Source organism: Periophthalmus magnuspinnatus, chromosome 3 (assembly GCF_009829125.3).
Source record: "Periophthalmus magnuspinnatus isolate fPerMag1 chromosome 3, fPerMag1.2.pri, whole genome shotgun sequence".
Lineage (NCBI taxonomy): Eukaryota > Metazoa > Chordata > Actinopteri > Gobiiformes > Gobiidae > Periophthalmus > Periophthalmus magnuspinnatus.
This window is the reverse complement of record NC_047128.1, coordinates 24,886,982-24,903,131: the sequence shown is the minus strand read 5'-3', so window position 1 is coordinate 24,903,131 and position 16,150 is coordinate 24,886,982. Positions and strand designations below refer to the sequence as shown.

Below are 16,150 nucleotides of genomic sequence, written 5' to 3'. Positions count from 1 at the left end.
GCTTTTCAAACTAGGACTCCTTTGAGAACGTCAAAAAAAAACATGTGGGGGTCTCTGGACAAATTAAAAGCAGCATGATTTTCCAATTCATTCACTTTTGTTTTTCAGTTAATGTTTCTGGGGGCTACAAAGATGATTACAGTTGTCGTCTGATCCCCAAAGTCTAAGATTCTACTGAAGACACCTCTCTGAGAAAACAATATTTACTCAAGAAAATGACACAAAAAGCAAAAAGTACATTTCTCTAATTAGGAGAAACCTTTATTCACAGCGATGACACGGAAACATTTAGTAATTTTAACATTCTTTTTCAAACCAACTTCATTAAACAAAATAAATTACACACGCCCGCAGTTAATCATTAGTTTAAAAAGTGCAAACCCCCTTAGAAAAGCACAGGTTCCTTCTTGCAGAATAAACAACTGCAATACAAGTAGCTTTGTTTACATATATAAAAAAAAAAACCTAAAATAAATACAAAAGTAAATAGAATACATTTTGGAGTAGCCTCTTTCAACCAAATGTCTTTAGATTGTTTCAGTAGTTTCACATATTGGAGGTTTAAAAGATGCAACTCAAAAGTATTTGGCACTCCCATCATGCATTGCAGTCCGACAGACAGAATCAAAGCCGAATGACTGAAAGGTGATTAATCATTGTAAGTGAGATTGGTAGCCTGACATTTTCCACCAACTTTGCGCAGCTGCATTTTGTTAACTTTGAACAAGTTGCGCGGCAGTGAGCAATGTCAAAAAATATATTCTACTTGGAAATAAAAAAGGAAGGGTTTTTGACAAGGACAAATTTACGAAAACAAAAAGGATTTCAAGTAACACGTAGAAAAGGTGCAGTGAAAAGACCGTAAACAAAACACATTTCCTGATAAGTTAAAGATACACTGTGTGACTTTCTGGGTAGAGGGTCAGCCGTCTGCTTGTCTCCATGGAGATGTTATTGCTTTGCCTGGGATGTTACACAGTATAGCACGCAAACAGGTGGCACCAGCAGGCCAAGTTACAGGTCAAATGTGCAGAAAAGCAACACCGCTAATAGTGAGAATGCATGTTTTTTAAGGTATTTTAAATGAAAAGTTCAATGCCATACTTTGGAACATTTCAGGTAAAGCAGTAACATCTCCATCCAGACCAACAGGAAGCAAACCCTCCATCAGAAAAGTTACGCAGTGCACCTTTTAGCAGAGTCTGTCGTGTGATTACAATACGCTGTAATGGTAAAAATGAATTTCTTAGGGGCTTTGAATGTTGGGGACGATCTTGAGATGGATTTCCTCGAAGATTTCTCTGCGTTTGGTGAAGCCTTGCCGGAGCCCCCTGTACTTCTAACACTGGAATGAATAAATAACATGGAGCATAAATTTTTAACTACTGACTGGAGGACACAAAATTTTCAAAAAGAAACGTTTTGGGGGCGAATGAGAATCAATTTATCGGCCTTTGAAATGTGATATAGAATGTGAATAAGAACAGTGGTGGGTTGTTGAAATTATGAGTCCAAAATTTCCCTTTATCTCTTCACATGGCGTCAAAATGAAACCGGTGGGCTTCTTGTCTCTTCTCCCGGTCGTCTGCTTTCTGAACACACACAAAAACAAACACTGTGAGGAAAGACAATTAGTTCAAGGAAGAACAATGAACAAAAATAGACTTGGAAAAAACAAATGAACAATGTGGGCTTGGCTGATGTAACAATAGCTAATTGGTTAAAACGATACAAAAACTCTTTGAGGAAAATGTGTTAAAATCTAATATGGTGAACTCTGTATTGCAATTAACACATTTTGAGCAACCAGGGTATAATAAATGAAGCTTGTATTCGCTATGCTTCTCGGAAATTAACCTTTGAATATGTAACAAAGCCACGGGAGTAAGTTAATAAAAAGAACAGGCAAAGGATGTTTCTCTGTTTCTCTATGCAGCAGGGATAGTAATTAGCCAATGAATAAAAAAGTCAATTTTATCAGAGAGATATTGACCAAAATGAACATCTTTTATCATCTTAATTTGTCCTAATTAAAAATGCGTAGTTACGTTATGAAAGACTACATGGCAAGTTTCTTTAATTTTAATAATCTGATATTTTTGTGGCCTTTATACACTTTATACACTAAATATTCCGATTTTGTATGAGTTCTATTTTGTAGTAGAGGCTATATTACCCAACTCAACGCATGATTCATTTTAGCAGTGCTCTGTGCTCGTCACTGTTGTGGTTTTATAAACAGAGGCACCATTTTGTAATTTCTGTTTTGGATGTAGAATCGTGGTGCATTCTTTTGGGAATTCTGAGCTAATATTTCTAAAAACAGGTGGCGGGTGCTGTGTGAAAACTTGCAGCTATGGTATGAGCTTTCGCAGGAGAAGTGGCACCCCAGACTCGGCCCCCCGTAGATTTCAAACATGTTGATATGGGGTTTTTGTGTCGTACCAGCTCGTGTCGCATTGTTACTGTTTCAGGCAATACAAGGTGTTCAAGTGAGGTGCAAAAATATCCAGGATAAATGTGAATTTGAACTCAGCAGGTTACATATATTTTCAATTTTGGACCTCAAAGCTATAGAAATACATGCAGACCTACATATACCTAAATTATGCAATGATCCCATTTTTTTTTAAACTTGTGCAACATATTTTGGAGGCAGGTTGCAATGTTTTTAGCTTACCGGGATAACTAATGTACAGTGCTGTGCTGCTGGTAAATCTTGGCCTAATTGAGTGTCCAGGGGATAGCTCTGAATTGTCATCCTGAGGCTTAAATAATGATCAGGCAGTAGAGCATTGATTTGTGTCCATCTAAAAGATTTAATGATGCTGGAGCGACTTAGACTGGATCCAGGTGGGAATCTCCTTTGGGGCATATTACTCTCTGAAGAGTATCATTTCAGAAAATGAAATCCAAACTATATCCTTCAGGTGAAACGCTGCCATTTTACTGTCAATCACATGTCCAGCTCCATTTTAAATACACTATAATAGGGATATCAGAGCTTATTATGCGTTATCATTATCCCACGTCATTGGAAGGACTGACATTAAAGCCCTGTTAGCTTGTTGGGCAAGCAGAAAATGTCCTTGCCCCCTGCATCAGCTTTAAACTTGACTTTTTATTATTACAGCAGCAAATACCAGAGGCAGCAGCAGTGCAAACAGGTATAAATGCCAAATGTCAATCAGTGTGCCCGCCCTGACCCGCACACCTGCCCTGCTGTAACAGGAGGATCATCCATAAGGAGAGTGTCAGAGAGCAGTAAAAACAAGCCACTGGAAATCACAGACATGGGAGAAGGTTAACGCACATTACATTACCCCGTCTGGGCTTGTGGGAATCATTATTATTGTATGAAGGCACTGGCACTACATTCAATCACACTTGTCCAAGATAAATTATGCTTTTTTGTGATTCTTGGTATTAAAGGAGTTGAAAGTAAAAGTTTCTTTTTATATTCCATAAACAAGTCTGTGTGTGTCAAATGAAATCTATCTTTTACTCATAACAATTCTTTATTATTATTTACAAAAACATGGGGCATAATGGCCATGTCATTTATGTTATAATTAATAGATGAATTTGAAAGCAGAATGAGCCTCACATGAGTCTCTCATTTCAAATGCCAGTTTCAATGCCGAAATCCAGTGGGATAAAAAGACTCTCTCTGGTCGGAATCATCACAACCTAAATCCCAGTACCTGCAGCCAATCATTAATCAGAGCTAGTACAATCTCTGCTGTGGCAATGCTGTCCATGTACTGAGCAAGAAAAAACTAACAAACGTATTTATACTGGTTAAGGCACTGGCAATCCAGGTTCAGTTGTTATTGTAATATCTTTTTAAAACTGTAAGAGCCCAGGCTAAATACAGTTCCTTTAAACTATAACATTAGATTACCATTTTACCCTATATTTATTGTAAACCACAGTGTTGATCTAAAATGGCTTAATAGAATAATTCTCTTCATGTTCAAAACTGCAGAGATGAGAAGTTCTGCCTTCTGACAATTCATAGTGGCATTTTACATTTTAGCACTTGATTTATTTACATGTCTTTTTTAAAATAATGGCTACTGCAAAATTTGAACCCCCATGTGAGTCAATTTTGCAAAATATTTCCAGATACTGTACAAGTTTTAAATTCTAGAGTGCTTGGAAACGTACAGACACGAAGAACATGCAAGCTACACAACTTCCTGGTGTGGGAATTGAACCCGGGACCCTCGTAATTTTATCTGACCCCATCTCTATTAAAAGGCCAATACAAAGCTGCGATGTCATCTGAAACCCCGCAATTGCTAAGGGTAATTTCACTCAATGAGTTCAATGGCTTCCAAATAGCAACTAAACTGTAAATAAATCAATTTCCCACATATCTATTTCTATTTCCCAGATCCACTGTGTCACCTGTCCCTCCAGAGGTAGACAAGCTTGTTATATTTGCATGTATTTTTAAACACAGTGTCACTTCAGAATCACAGCCATGTTTCCGTGTAAAAAAAATAATGCAATTAGAGGCATTTTGTGAAACCATGCGCACACGCCATCCTGCTCCTCCGTCACAAGCTCAGATTAAGCGCACACCCTTGAATCGCAGATGGCTGGTAAGGGGTGCCAGCTCTAGACAGCAAAGCCAATACACAACACTAGACCTACGAAACAAACACCCTAATAACATATTCTCCCCGAAATAGTTTAGAGACAGGTTTTTGGTTTGGTAGTAATAATGAATTGAAGTATTACAAATTAGCTTGTCACACTATATGGACTTTATCTTAACTTAAATAATACAGATCCAATTTTAACATCTATAAAATACTCAAATCATATTAAACCAACTTCAAAATATTTCACATTTAATTTACGTACACATTTTATACCATTTTATTCTAAATTGTGGCAACTACATACACAGAAATTGGGATTTTCATCTTAGGTCTTTCCTTTTGTTTATGCATTTTTGTGCCATTAGTGAAACGACATGGGGCTTTTAACTGTGTGATGTTAAATTAGCACATTTTATTTTTTATTACCTGCGCCCAGAGTCAGAACTAAACGTTTTCAGCATTTCAGTTCTGTGCAGCTAAAACCGAACTTGTCTTCTTAAGGATGAGGATTTGTTTATATTGAGATTTTACTGTATTTCTTATTGTGTAAACTACTTTGGATTATTTTGTGTATGAATTGAGCTCTACAAATATACTTCCCTTTGCCTTTCTTACCTGTGCATGTGGTTTTGTTATATTTACAAAATGCCAGCAAACTACTAGACTCAGCTGAGCAGTAGATGAGCTAAAAATGAGCATTGTTTTGAATTCCTTCATGAATCAACTTGGTGTATTGTGTTTCGTGAATGTAGCAGTGACTTATTGTTTTTCTGTGTTTGTCCCTGCGTCATTGTTGTCAGTTAAAAGATACTAAAACGAGCTTGTGTTACGCACTTTAACAGGACGAGTAGAAAACTGGTCGCAGTGAAACTAAAGTGAGACAAAAGGTACAAATGAAGACTCTCTCGTCACAGGACGCTGGAACACTTGAGAACATAGGGGCAGGACATCTCCTCCTCTTGCTGCTCTGTGTGCCCGGCCTGCTCACCATCTCTCTACCTCCCTCATATAAACGCTACAGCAGTAAATCTTTGGGATGAGGGCAGCATTAAATAGCCCATTATGTGCACATCCGAGTGTGTCCTGACCTTCTCCTGCCAGTGGAGGATACCAATGATGCCCAGAATGAACACGCAAACTCCGATCAAAGCGATGGCCGTCAGCAGCACACTGTTGCTAGGAGTCAGGTACAACTTGGCGCTCCAGCTGTAAAGGAAAAAAAAAAAAGTTTGAGGTTTAAAGTGACAGGATTTCATGTTTTTCTACTCATTACTTGGTTTGGTGGGATAGTACCTGTGGTAAATATTTATCATAGTTTTACATCAGTTAAGTGGCAGTTTTTGGGAAAAGGAGTTGAGAAGAATATAGGAAGTAGCAGTGAGTTCTTAAATGGAAAACCTATACCCAACACTGAAAGATAATGGTATTATTGTTTATTTTTATTAGTCTAATCATAGGTATGTAATTTATACAAGTTTTGGCTCTTGTTAATGTTAATATCTGCTACCTCTGCCAAAACAGTAAGTAAAATTATAAACTTACTGAACAAAAAAAAATTATAAACAAAAATAAAAAAATAGGAATGATTTTTTGTAATATCTTAAATATAAATGTGGTCATCATACTTTAGGGAACAAGGTTATAGTAAATTATAATGTAAAAGAAAAATACAATTCCAAGAAATTAGCAGAAAGTAAGTGATAATGAGGACAAACAAGGGCACTAAATGAACATCAATTTACAGTACAGCAATAAATATATCTACCTCCATGGAGAAAGGCTTAACTGTAACTGAACAAATGCATAATAGATAAGTTTAATGCCATACAGTGGAACATTCCAGATAAAGCAATAATAACTCCTTGGAGACAAACTTGTAGTAGAAACTTTTCTGGTGAGGACCAGAAATGTTTTATTGCACCATTAATGTTACGGAGTCTGAAACATTGGCAACATTGAAGTGAATTCTGTGTGTTTGCGATCAGTCTAACAAATGTGATGTAGTTATAGTGAGTGGTGTGAGTGTGCGGCAGCCATCTGGACCCACTCCTAAGAGCTGAGCTTCATATAAATGTCATACACAGGAGACTTGCAATGTGGTGAAAATAATATGAGAAAACTTTTATTTGTCCCACTATGTATATGAATATACACACTAATGTAGGTCACCACACAAAAACTATAATTAAATAATACAACACTAGTACTGATAGGAGTTCTGCAAAATTTAATAACTTAGCAGTTCATAAAGTTTCAGAAATAGAGTTTACATAAAATTACAGGTCTTGTGGTCATTAGTTACCACATAGTTGATTAGCCTTGAGCAAGCTTTCAAACTTTTTATAAAAAATTTGGAAATTTACTTCCGTAACCAGGGTGTGGGCGGTCAGTGTTGAGCTCCATTATACGTTATAAAATAAATATACTATTTCGAGCTGTAAAACTATTTTTCCTTTAAAAAATGAGCTACTCATCATCACAGCAATAGGAGAAGAGGTATGTAGGCCTAGTCCGGTAAGTACACTTAACTATAAAGGACTCCTCCAGAAACTATGGCATAGGTTTATAAAAGTGTTATTTTACTCTCCGTGTTGCCTATAACCCACATAATAATGTGTTTCAGTTTAAACTATGTCATCTGATACATTTTATGTAGGCTACATCTGTTACAAACATAAAATAAACCATCTTATGATCAAACACAATTAATAATTTAGTTAGCCTCCATAGTGAATAAATAATGGCAGTCTATGGGTAAAATTACAGCAGCAATGGTTTACGATTCTCACAGTGTGCATGTTCCATGTCACAGGGTTGCAATAAATGTCCTGTCTCCACTTTGGATCCAATGGAATTCCAGCCTCATTTTGTTTAGAAGATAATAACAATTCTTAGCAAATTTGAAAACTATGCCTACAGCATTTGTGGCCAATGTCAATTTGCTCCAATTGTCACTTTTACCAACCCTGCACCTTGTAGTATACATAGCATGCATGCACTTTATTGATGTAGTGTGTCATATGGGCACTGGGACAGGGCCTATGTGGGGATGTTTTTGTTTGTAACTTTAAAAATGTAAGTTTGTTGGTTAATAATAAAAGGAATGCCTTCTTCACTAAACACAGATGCACACAGTTCCTCTTGATGCCCTCCAAAGATGCTCAGCTGGTATCTCTGTAGGCCTATCACTACACACGCTACACATGTAACATCTTCATTACTGGAAAATCAGTGTTACGTGGAATCAGATGAGGCCATAAGAGCAGCTAATTTTATATTTGTAGTACCATTAGCAGCTGCATTAATTAGAAAATTCAATGGCCCATACCAATAGCTTCATGTGAACAAAGACATGAAAGTCATACAGGTTTATTTTGCACATAAGTAGGCTGTTTGAAAATATACCTGCGGGGTTTATTGTGTGGAAAAGGGATGACAATAAGCTGAGAGTTGGGAATAATGGCAGTCCACTCCTGCTTTCTTATTTCCTGTGAAACAAAAAAAAAAAACATATCACTGTCATTACAATGAAAACATGGCATATTTGGCACATGCTAACATGTTTGTTTAGTAGGGCAGAATAATAAGCTCGTATAGTGTTTTTTAACTACGACTTGTCTATTCTAAGAACATATTTAAGTCACTGTTGACCTGCTGGCTGAAAAAAATGGCTACAGCTGTGAGAAAGTAGCACAGTAGTAGGCTCCGGGTGTGTGAACATACATGATGCTGTCATCATGTGATTAAGTATTTGTGTGTCTGCATGTGAGAGGATCTAGCCATCTGGAAAATGTTTTGTAAGCCCAGCCTCTGTCTTGATGAAATATACATAGACTATTCTCATCTCATGAATGGATGGGTCTTCCCAGCTCAAAGTTCCACTGCTCACTAGAAGCACAATCTGAATCTGAATGTGAACTGACACATACAAAGTAATCGCACGATCATGCAGTCAGTAAATCACTGTTTGTCAAATCACTTTATTCTCCTTATTGTACATAGTCTCTAAGTTTTACCAAACCTTTTGCTTGTTCCTATGAGCTGCTGTAATGTATGCAGTGTAATCAACACCCAGATTCTGTCATCATTGAATTTTCCCCCAACACACCTGCACCTTCAATTTAAAGCTACCATTTGTAATTAGATTGGCCGACCCACCCTTGTTGTATTCTCACATATCACTAGATAATAATAATAGTAATGGCTTACACTTGTAATGCGCATGTTACAGGCTTGTCAAAGCCTCTCAAGGTGCTGCACTATAGTCATTATTCATTCATTTCCACACTTGGTGATGGTAAGCTACTATTGTAGCCACAGCTGCCCTGGGGCAGTCTGACGGAAGCAAGGCTGTCAATCTGTGCCATCGGCCCCTTCGACCACCAATCATTCACACACACACCACTTTCATACTAGGCAATGTGGGTGAAGTGTCTTGCCTAAGGACACAACGACAGAACTTGGTGGACAGTATCTTCCTTTGGGGGACCAACACTCTAACCACTGAGCCACTGTCGCCCCAAAGATGGGGTGACAGTGGCTGCTGTCTACTGTAGATGCTGTCTACGTTACTGCAGTCTGATAGTGTGCCAGCTTTGGCCTGACTGAAGAAGTCCAGAGAGCACAGGTGAGCCTGAACAAAGGCAAGGTGAGGGGAGGGGGGGGAAGTTTCACCTCTGCCATCTACTGGTGAAAATATCTGGTGAAAAAGATAATTTACTTTATGAAGTAAGAATTTAATATTTCCACATTTGAATCCTGACACAGTTGTACAATAGTAGCCTTGTTCTTCATAGTTAAGAGTGGAACCCCACCTCGCAGCTATTTTGTAAAAGCATGCAACAACCGTGCTTCTTTTTACATAACAAGAACATTCTCGCCAGCAGCCATTGTCGCTTAGCTCTTGGAAAGCACCACTGCTGATGCCACGACTGGCGGGGGAACAGAGCTGGAGACGATTGGTGCCTGGGAGCAGATCCGATCTGGCTGTTTGGAAGAGAAAAGTGCTCCCAAGTCTTCAGAGGGAAGAGAGAGAAGACGGCGGGTTCAAAGAGGGGGGAAAACTGGCACACTATGAGTGCGCCACAGAGACACATCTAGAAATGGAGGATGAAGCTGAGAGAGTGAGAGTGACAAGGAGGGGACTGATTAGTGAAGTAAACCACTCTTAGCTGAAAAGAGGGTCCCCTGGGTGCAGGATAAGTGAGGAGGAGGAGACGGCCGCACAGATGAGCCGGGAGGGGGGTGGAGACTGGACAGAAGATGGAAGTTATCCAAGTAGATTTTCAAAACATCTCTATGTGTGTGGCACAGAGGGCAACTTCTTTCTAATGCAGGTGGAAACCGTAAAGGCCACTGCAGCGAAGACAGTTGGATGAGGACATTACACAAAACAAGAATAAGAAGAGTGATGAAGAAAGGTGATGATCACCAAGATCCGTGCAGCTTTGTAGTTGTCCAAATCTCTCTCCTCATCCACCTCATTACAGATACAATGCAATGAAAAAACACAACCTCGGGTCTCTGTGCTTGAAAAATAGAATCTGCTCAGCATAATGGCCACATCTCAAAGCATTCGTGGATTCACTTTATAAAAGCTAGTTGGAAAGTATAGGAGAAAAATTACATTTCTATGCATGTGAAAAGCAAGTAACAACAAAGCGACTAGGAGTGTACTCAAAGCACTATAGCTTCTGAGTCGCGGACGTGGGCATCTGCAAGTCTAATCAGCTGTTTGACGAGGACCCCGGCGCCACATGGGACAGGGGAAAAACAGCACTGCCATTACTAATATTGAGGATGACAAGTGTACAGCATGACAAAAGCATGAATATGATGAGCATAGGAAAAATAAAGGGGCTGTAGAGCTTGAGAGTGGGAACCAGGCTGAGTAATAGATTACACCTATATATGCTATACATTATTTATTATGATATTAATAAAGAAATGACTCGTGGTATGCAGTGGTAATGTAAGTGGAGATATCAAGGCTACAGTTTGCATGGGACAAAGGCAAATGAGGAGTATATTAGTCAAATATGTTGGTGATTGTCTATTTCGATAATTATTTAGCTCATGTGATTTCATTAGGTCATAGTGATGAATGACAGAAAAATTAATCCACTAGCATTTCCAACGATAAATGTGTGATGTTATAGTCACACATTCTGAGAACTACTCTTCTAATTCCAAAGGCCAGATAAAAGCTATTAGCAGGGTTTCAGATGTGCCAATATATTGTAACATGGCAACTATTCAGAAGAAAAGAAAGAAAAGTTAGAAGTATTTATAAAGTGAAGTCCCTGTACTGTAAACACTACGCTACTGAATTATTCAAAGTCCAAGTAAACTGTGGTCTATACTCAAACATTACACACTTTGACAGACAAATCTACAATTTATAAGTAGTCGTCGACTCTAAGCCTAAACACTTCAAATGTTTGCCCTCTTTTCTCCCTCCGTTCAGTCATCACCCGTCCCTCACTCCTGCCTTAATGTTTTTATATGTTTGCTCAGTTTGGGCAGCCTGGAGTATCTCTAAAGTTATGTGGGCGCTTTAAGGGTCCAGGTAATGATAAGCAGCACTCGGATCTCCTCACCGTCTCTCCAGGTTGCCGCGGGATGCCCACAAATAGATGGTCCAGAAAGTTGGCGCTGCGTCCGAGGCCCAGAACAGTGTAGGGAAGCTGGAGGGAGAAGTATGCTGATTGGCTCAACTGACCGGCTGCAAAATAAAAAAACAAAAAAAAAACAAAATAAAAACAGAATTAGTCCTGTTATAGGGTTATATAGTCATTTGAGCACACATTGAAAACTTAACATTTTTTCAGGTGTAATAATACATAGAAGGTCAGTCGTTTTACTTTTACTGCTGCCCATGTGGTGCCAATATATTGCAATGCCCTTGGCTGTTTTTCAAAACTCATCTTGCTCCCTTTGAAATCGAATCCCTGTCACAGCACCTAATAACTTTTTGTGGCCAGGACAATAAAAAAGACAAAAGGCAATTTTCAACCATAAATCACTAATGTCCACTAAGTCTTGTAGGCAGATTAGACTTTAATCGATGCAACAGCAATTTGTAACATCTAGTGATAAAAAAAATGATAGCCTTCATGCTCTAGCTCTTGAGTAAATATAAAGTGAATGTGCTTCCATGGGTTTCAGAATGATGAAAAATATACTATATACTATAGACTATTTAAAACAAAATATTATCTCTTGAATCGGAAAAAGTCCTCAAAAAGGTCCCTATAAACAATCCCAATACGACCAAGCTATGACCAAAATACACCAACACAACAACAGATGCCAAATAAATGGGTGGGCGTGTGCTGTAATGAATGTGAGTTGAAGCATGTGAGTTAAATTAGAGAAATAATCAACTGAAGAAAGTGTGGAAACACAGGTGAAGAGCTGGGAGTGGAGTGAGCCACCAAGAGCAAGTGACTCTAGCATCTTATGCAGGTACTGTGCATCCGGCCAGAGCCACTCCCCAGCTCCACCTGCACAACAATGGACACTTACATAACACGGCCACAAGACAACAGCCAACTTTGGTTTGCTATTAGAGTAAATAGGTCGATAGTCTGTTCACATTTCCAAATACACTCTCCACTAGAGAGACATGGGGTTTGAATTGATTGATTTAGACGAAGCTTCAAAGTAGCAAGATTGAATTCTTCTCTGCACTTTTAGTTACAAAGAACATCCTGGCTCAATAGTTATAGACCCTGTCTACTAAAGTAGCACAGATCTACTGTATGTTGAGGCCTTGATTATATGGTGTACTCAGTCTTGACACTGACTGGCACATTTCTAGTAGTTCAGTGTGCTCTACATACTCAGCCACACAATGATGTAGAACCTTTACAGTCCAGCCATTATTTTTGAGTTCTCATCCTTACTGACTGCCAGAGGGCGGTGCTGAAAGCACTGAATGATTCCTTCACGCATGCTTTCAGCACCACCCTCTGGCTGTCATTTGGGATTCATAGAACTTTCAGTAGCTTCCTAACCTGTCAGAATGTCCAATATCAGTAAATGTACATGTACACCAGGGGTCCAACCTTTTTTCTCTGGTGAGCAATCTTTATAAAATGAAAATGCTACTAATTTTGGCAGCCCTTAGAACATTAGTATCACAATCATCACAAAGTTGGGCATCATCACAATTGATAATATTGATCAAATTCTTGTTATTCAGTACAATATGTGTAATTCAGAAATCCCTCGATGAGCTAATGGTAGCTCTCGAGCTCCAGGATGGTGTCTTCTGATGTACATTGTACACTGACAAGAAGGAGAAAATACCATATTGTCCATAAATATGTGAATGTGAAGAAAAATGTTTCCACATTTTACTGCACGTTCAAACATTCAAAAATACCATGAAAGTACATTTTTTAAAGTCGTCCAGATATGATAATGCAACTGTTTTAAGCATATAAAAATGTTGTGTGAGGTTCCCAGTGGTGAAACAGCAACAAGTGACATAGCCTGCATGGGGAACAACTGATAGTGTGGCCTGATCCAAAAGACAAATTACTGAACCCAAATGAACCCAAGTTAATAATAGTGTATATAGTCTCTAAATGCATTGTTGTTTTTTGTGGCTTAATGTAGCATCATGACCACAAAACAGTAATATACAGTTGGTCATATTGTTATGACAGATGGATTCAGCTGCCATTTTCATGTTCCTCCTCTGAGTGAATGTTGGCGTTTAGAACTGTCAGTGATTCAATCTGACATATAGACCTTGCAAAATGAGAAGGCTGCATACGAAACACTCAAGTTTGACCGAGCCAGAGGTGGTGCGAGACCTTGTGTTCTGAGAAGTGTTTTCTAAAAGACACCGACGCAAGTGCGACACCTGCGGCTGCTCCGACACCTCCTCACTGTCTATTCCCAAACCATTACTGTGCTTCCCTCCGCTCCCGCTCTCTCCTGATCCATCACTGCGGTTTGCCCTCTCTCTTCCCTTCTACTCTCCCTCTGTTCAGCTGCTGCATCACGCCCACGCCGCCCAGCAAGCATTGGCAAGCACCGGCCGACATAAATCAACCTCTGCGCGGTAAACAAAGAGGGAAACGATGCATGGAGAGGGAGCAGAGAGATCCCCTGGAGGCAGTCAGTGATCAGAAGTAATGTGGATGGACTGTGGATTGCGTTTGCGCAGAGGGCCGAGGTTAGCGCTTTTTGAATGTGAACCTGACCTCGGCGCAGTTAGAGCTACATTTGTCAGGTTCGCACATGCTGACCCCAGCTCAACCTGGGTCATGTCAGAGCAGTGGTTGGCAGCACTATTAGTCTTCTCTCTTCTGTAAAGTAGATGTAAGTAATGTTACATGGTGTTTAAGGGAGCTATATGTGCTGCTAAGAACGTATAGGGCTTCATTTTTCTCTAGATACTGTAATTGCTGGAGAGTGACCATTGTATTTCAAAAATGTGAATTAAGTGTCCAACAACCCCTAGAATTACAATCAATTAACCAGTATTAGCTCCATAGAGTGAGAAAACATATTGTACTAGCACTGCGGTTCTGTATCTGACAAAAAGTTTTTATTAAAATGTAAAAAATGATGATTTTAGTCATGATTTTCCTTCAGCCTTGGTTAGAATGGTATTTTTTAGTGAGCAGGCCGTTACAGCAGTCTAACCTACTGGAAACAAATGCTCTCTCAGTCTCTCTAAGTCTGGTTTTGAAAGTATACTTTTTATTTTTGCAATGTTTTTTAGATGGTAAAAAGCTACAGATGTTATTGATTTGCTGTAGCTGTTAAAGTTCAAGTCTGAGTCCATTATTACCCCTAAATTTCGAGCCTGATTTGAAGGTTTTAGAGAGAGAGACTGGAGTTGACTGCTAACTAGTTTCTGTGTTTCTATGTTTCTGTGGGCCAAAGACGATGACTTCAGTCTTGTCTGAGTTTAGCTGGAGAAAGTTGTTTTTCATCCACACACTGATCTGTTGGATGCAGTGGTAGAGTGAATCCACTGGTCCATATTCACCTGCTGCCAGTGAGACATAGATCTGAGTGTCATCTGCATCGTGGTAGGACACGTTATTGCTGCGTATTAACTGGCCTAACAACAGCATGTAGAGATTGAACAGCAGGGGTCCCAGGATTGACCCCTGGGGCACCCCACAGGTCAGGAACATTTTATCTGGGACACATTTTCCAATTTCAACAAAGTACTCCTTGTTTTCTACATAGGACTTAACCAGTTTAGTGCAGTACCAGAGATGCCCGTCCAGTCCTCTAGTCTCTGTAAGAGGATCCCATGATCCACAGTGTCAAAGGCAGCACTCAGGTCTAACAGGATCAAGACTGAGACTTTGCTTAAATTAGTGTTTGTGGCATTGATGGCATTGTTAATGCCCTGAACCTTGTCATTAAAGAATACTGCAAACTCATTGCCCTTAGATGTGGAAATTATTTCTAATGGCAGCGGAGCTGGAAGGTTTGTTAATCTGTTTACTGTTGCAAACAGGATACAAGAGTTACAACTGCAACTTTGTATAATGTCCAAAAAATACCTCTACCATGTTCTACATAAAGTGTGGTTGTACATGTACATCTTTTCTCTATAAATCTCATAATGAACCCATAGCTTTGACTCGCGCCATTCCCACTCGGCCCTCCGGCACTCCCTTTTCTGTGCCCTAACCGAGTTTTTTGCTCAACAGACTTAAAATGTTGCAATACTAAACTAATATGGCAATACTGTGAAATAATACTAACAATACTAACAACACAAAACACTGAATAGAGCATTTATTTCTCATATGATGCAGCCCTACAACTGGTCTACCCCTGTAAACAGTTGTTTGTTCATATAAGAGGTCAAAGTGAATTATGAACTGTTATGCATGCACTTAAGGTAAATAGCAGGACAACCTGTTCAAAGCCATAAGTAGTTCGAAAGTTGGTTTCCATTTGGTGAAGGCAGATGATCAAATGTTAGGATGACATTTAGTACACCATGGACCAGTTGGTAAAAGAGCATCTGACAGCTACACTCTGCAATAACAATTAGTAAAGCGCCCCGGGTCTGTGCTTCATAATTTCAAATGGTATTGTCTGGTGTTTTGTTGTCAAATACAGGAATACATTTGGAAATAAATAAATTCGTGCATAGAGAAGGAAATGATAGGTGTGTGTGTGTGTATTTCAAATGTTCTATTTTTTATGATTTTTATTTTCACTGTTTACATTGTTGGCCCTTTTACTTTTAACAAATGTGTTTACAAAATGTAGTATTATATGGAATGGATGCAAGAAGAGCAGAAACGTTTTATGTTAATGGATGCAAAACATTCTTTAACTTGTCAATTCATAAAGTATACAGGAGATGGGTCAAGTTCACGTCACAACTGAACATTTATTTTCAATGCTTGTTAAAATGACATGTGGGAAATATAATGTAAAAAGTATCCTCCCATGCAGTATGTTAGCAATTTCTTCACTTCTTTTATGTGTCGCTTGGAGACTGACAATAAAAATATGTTTCAACTTCAGTCATCATCATACAC

General features: G+C 38.9%; 1 protein-coding gene across 1 annotated transcript in view; it reads right to left on the bottom strand.

Annotated features, from left to right (window-relative positions):
• Positions 1 to 230: 230 nt before the first annotated feature.
• The window catches only part of itfg1 (integrin alpha FG-GAP repeat containing 1), a 114,005-nt gene continuing 98,085 nt past the window's right edge, over positions 231 to 16,150 (bottom strand). Inside the window, exons 15-18 of the mRNA XM_033988909.2 lie at positions 11,213 to 11,337; positions 8,019 to 8,101; positions 5,702 to 5,819; positions 231 to 1,592 (exon numbers count right to left, since the gene is read on the bottom strand). Of these exons, the coding sequence (XP_033844800.1) occupies positions 1,533 to 1,592; positions 5,702 to 5,819; positions 8,019 to 8,101; positions 11,213 to 11,337 (386 nt within the window). The 3' untranslated portion in view covers positions 231 to 1,532. The remainder of the gene's footprint in view (positions 1,593 to 5,701; positions 5,820 to 8,018; positions 8,102 to 11,212; positions 11,338 to 16,150) is intronic.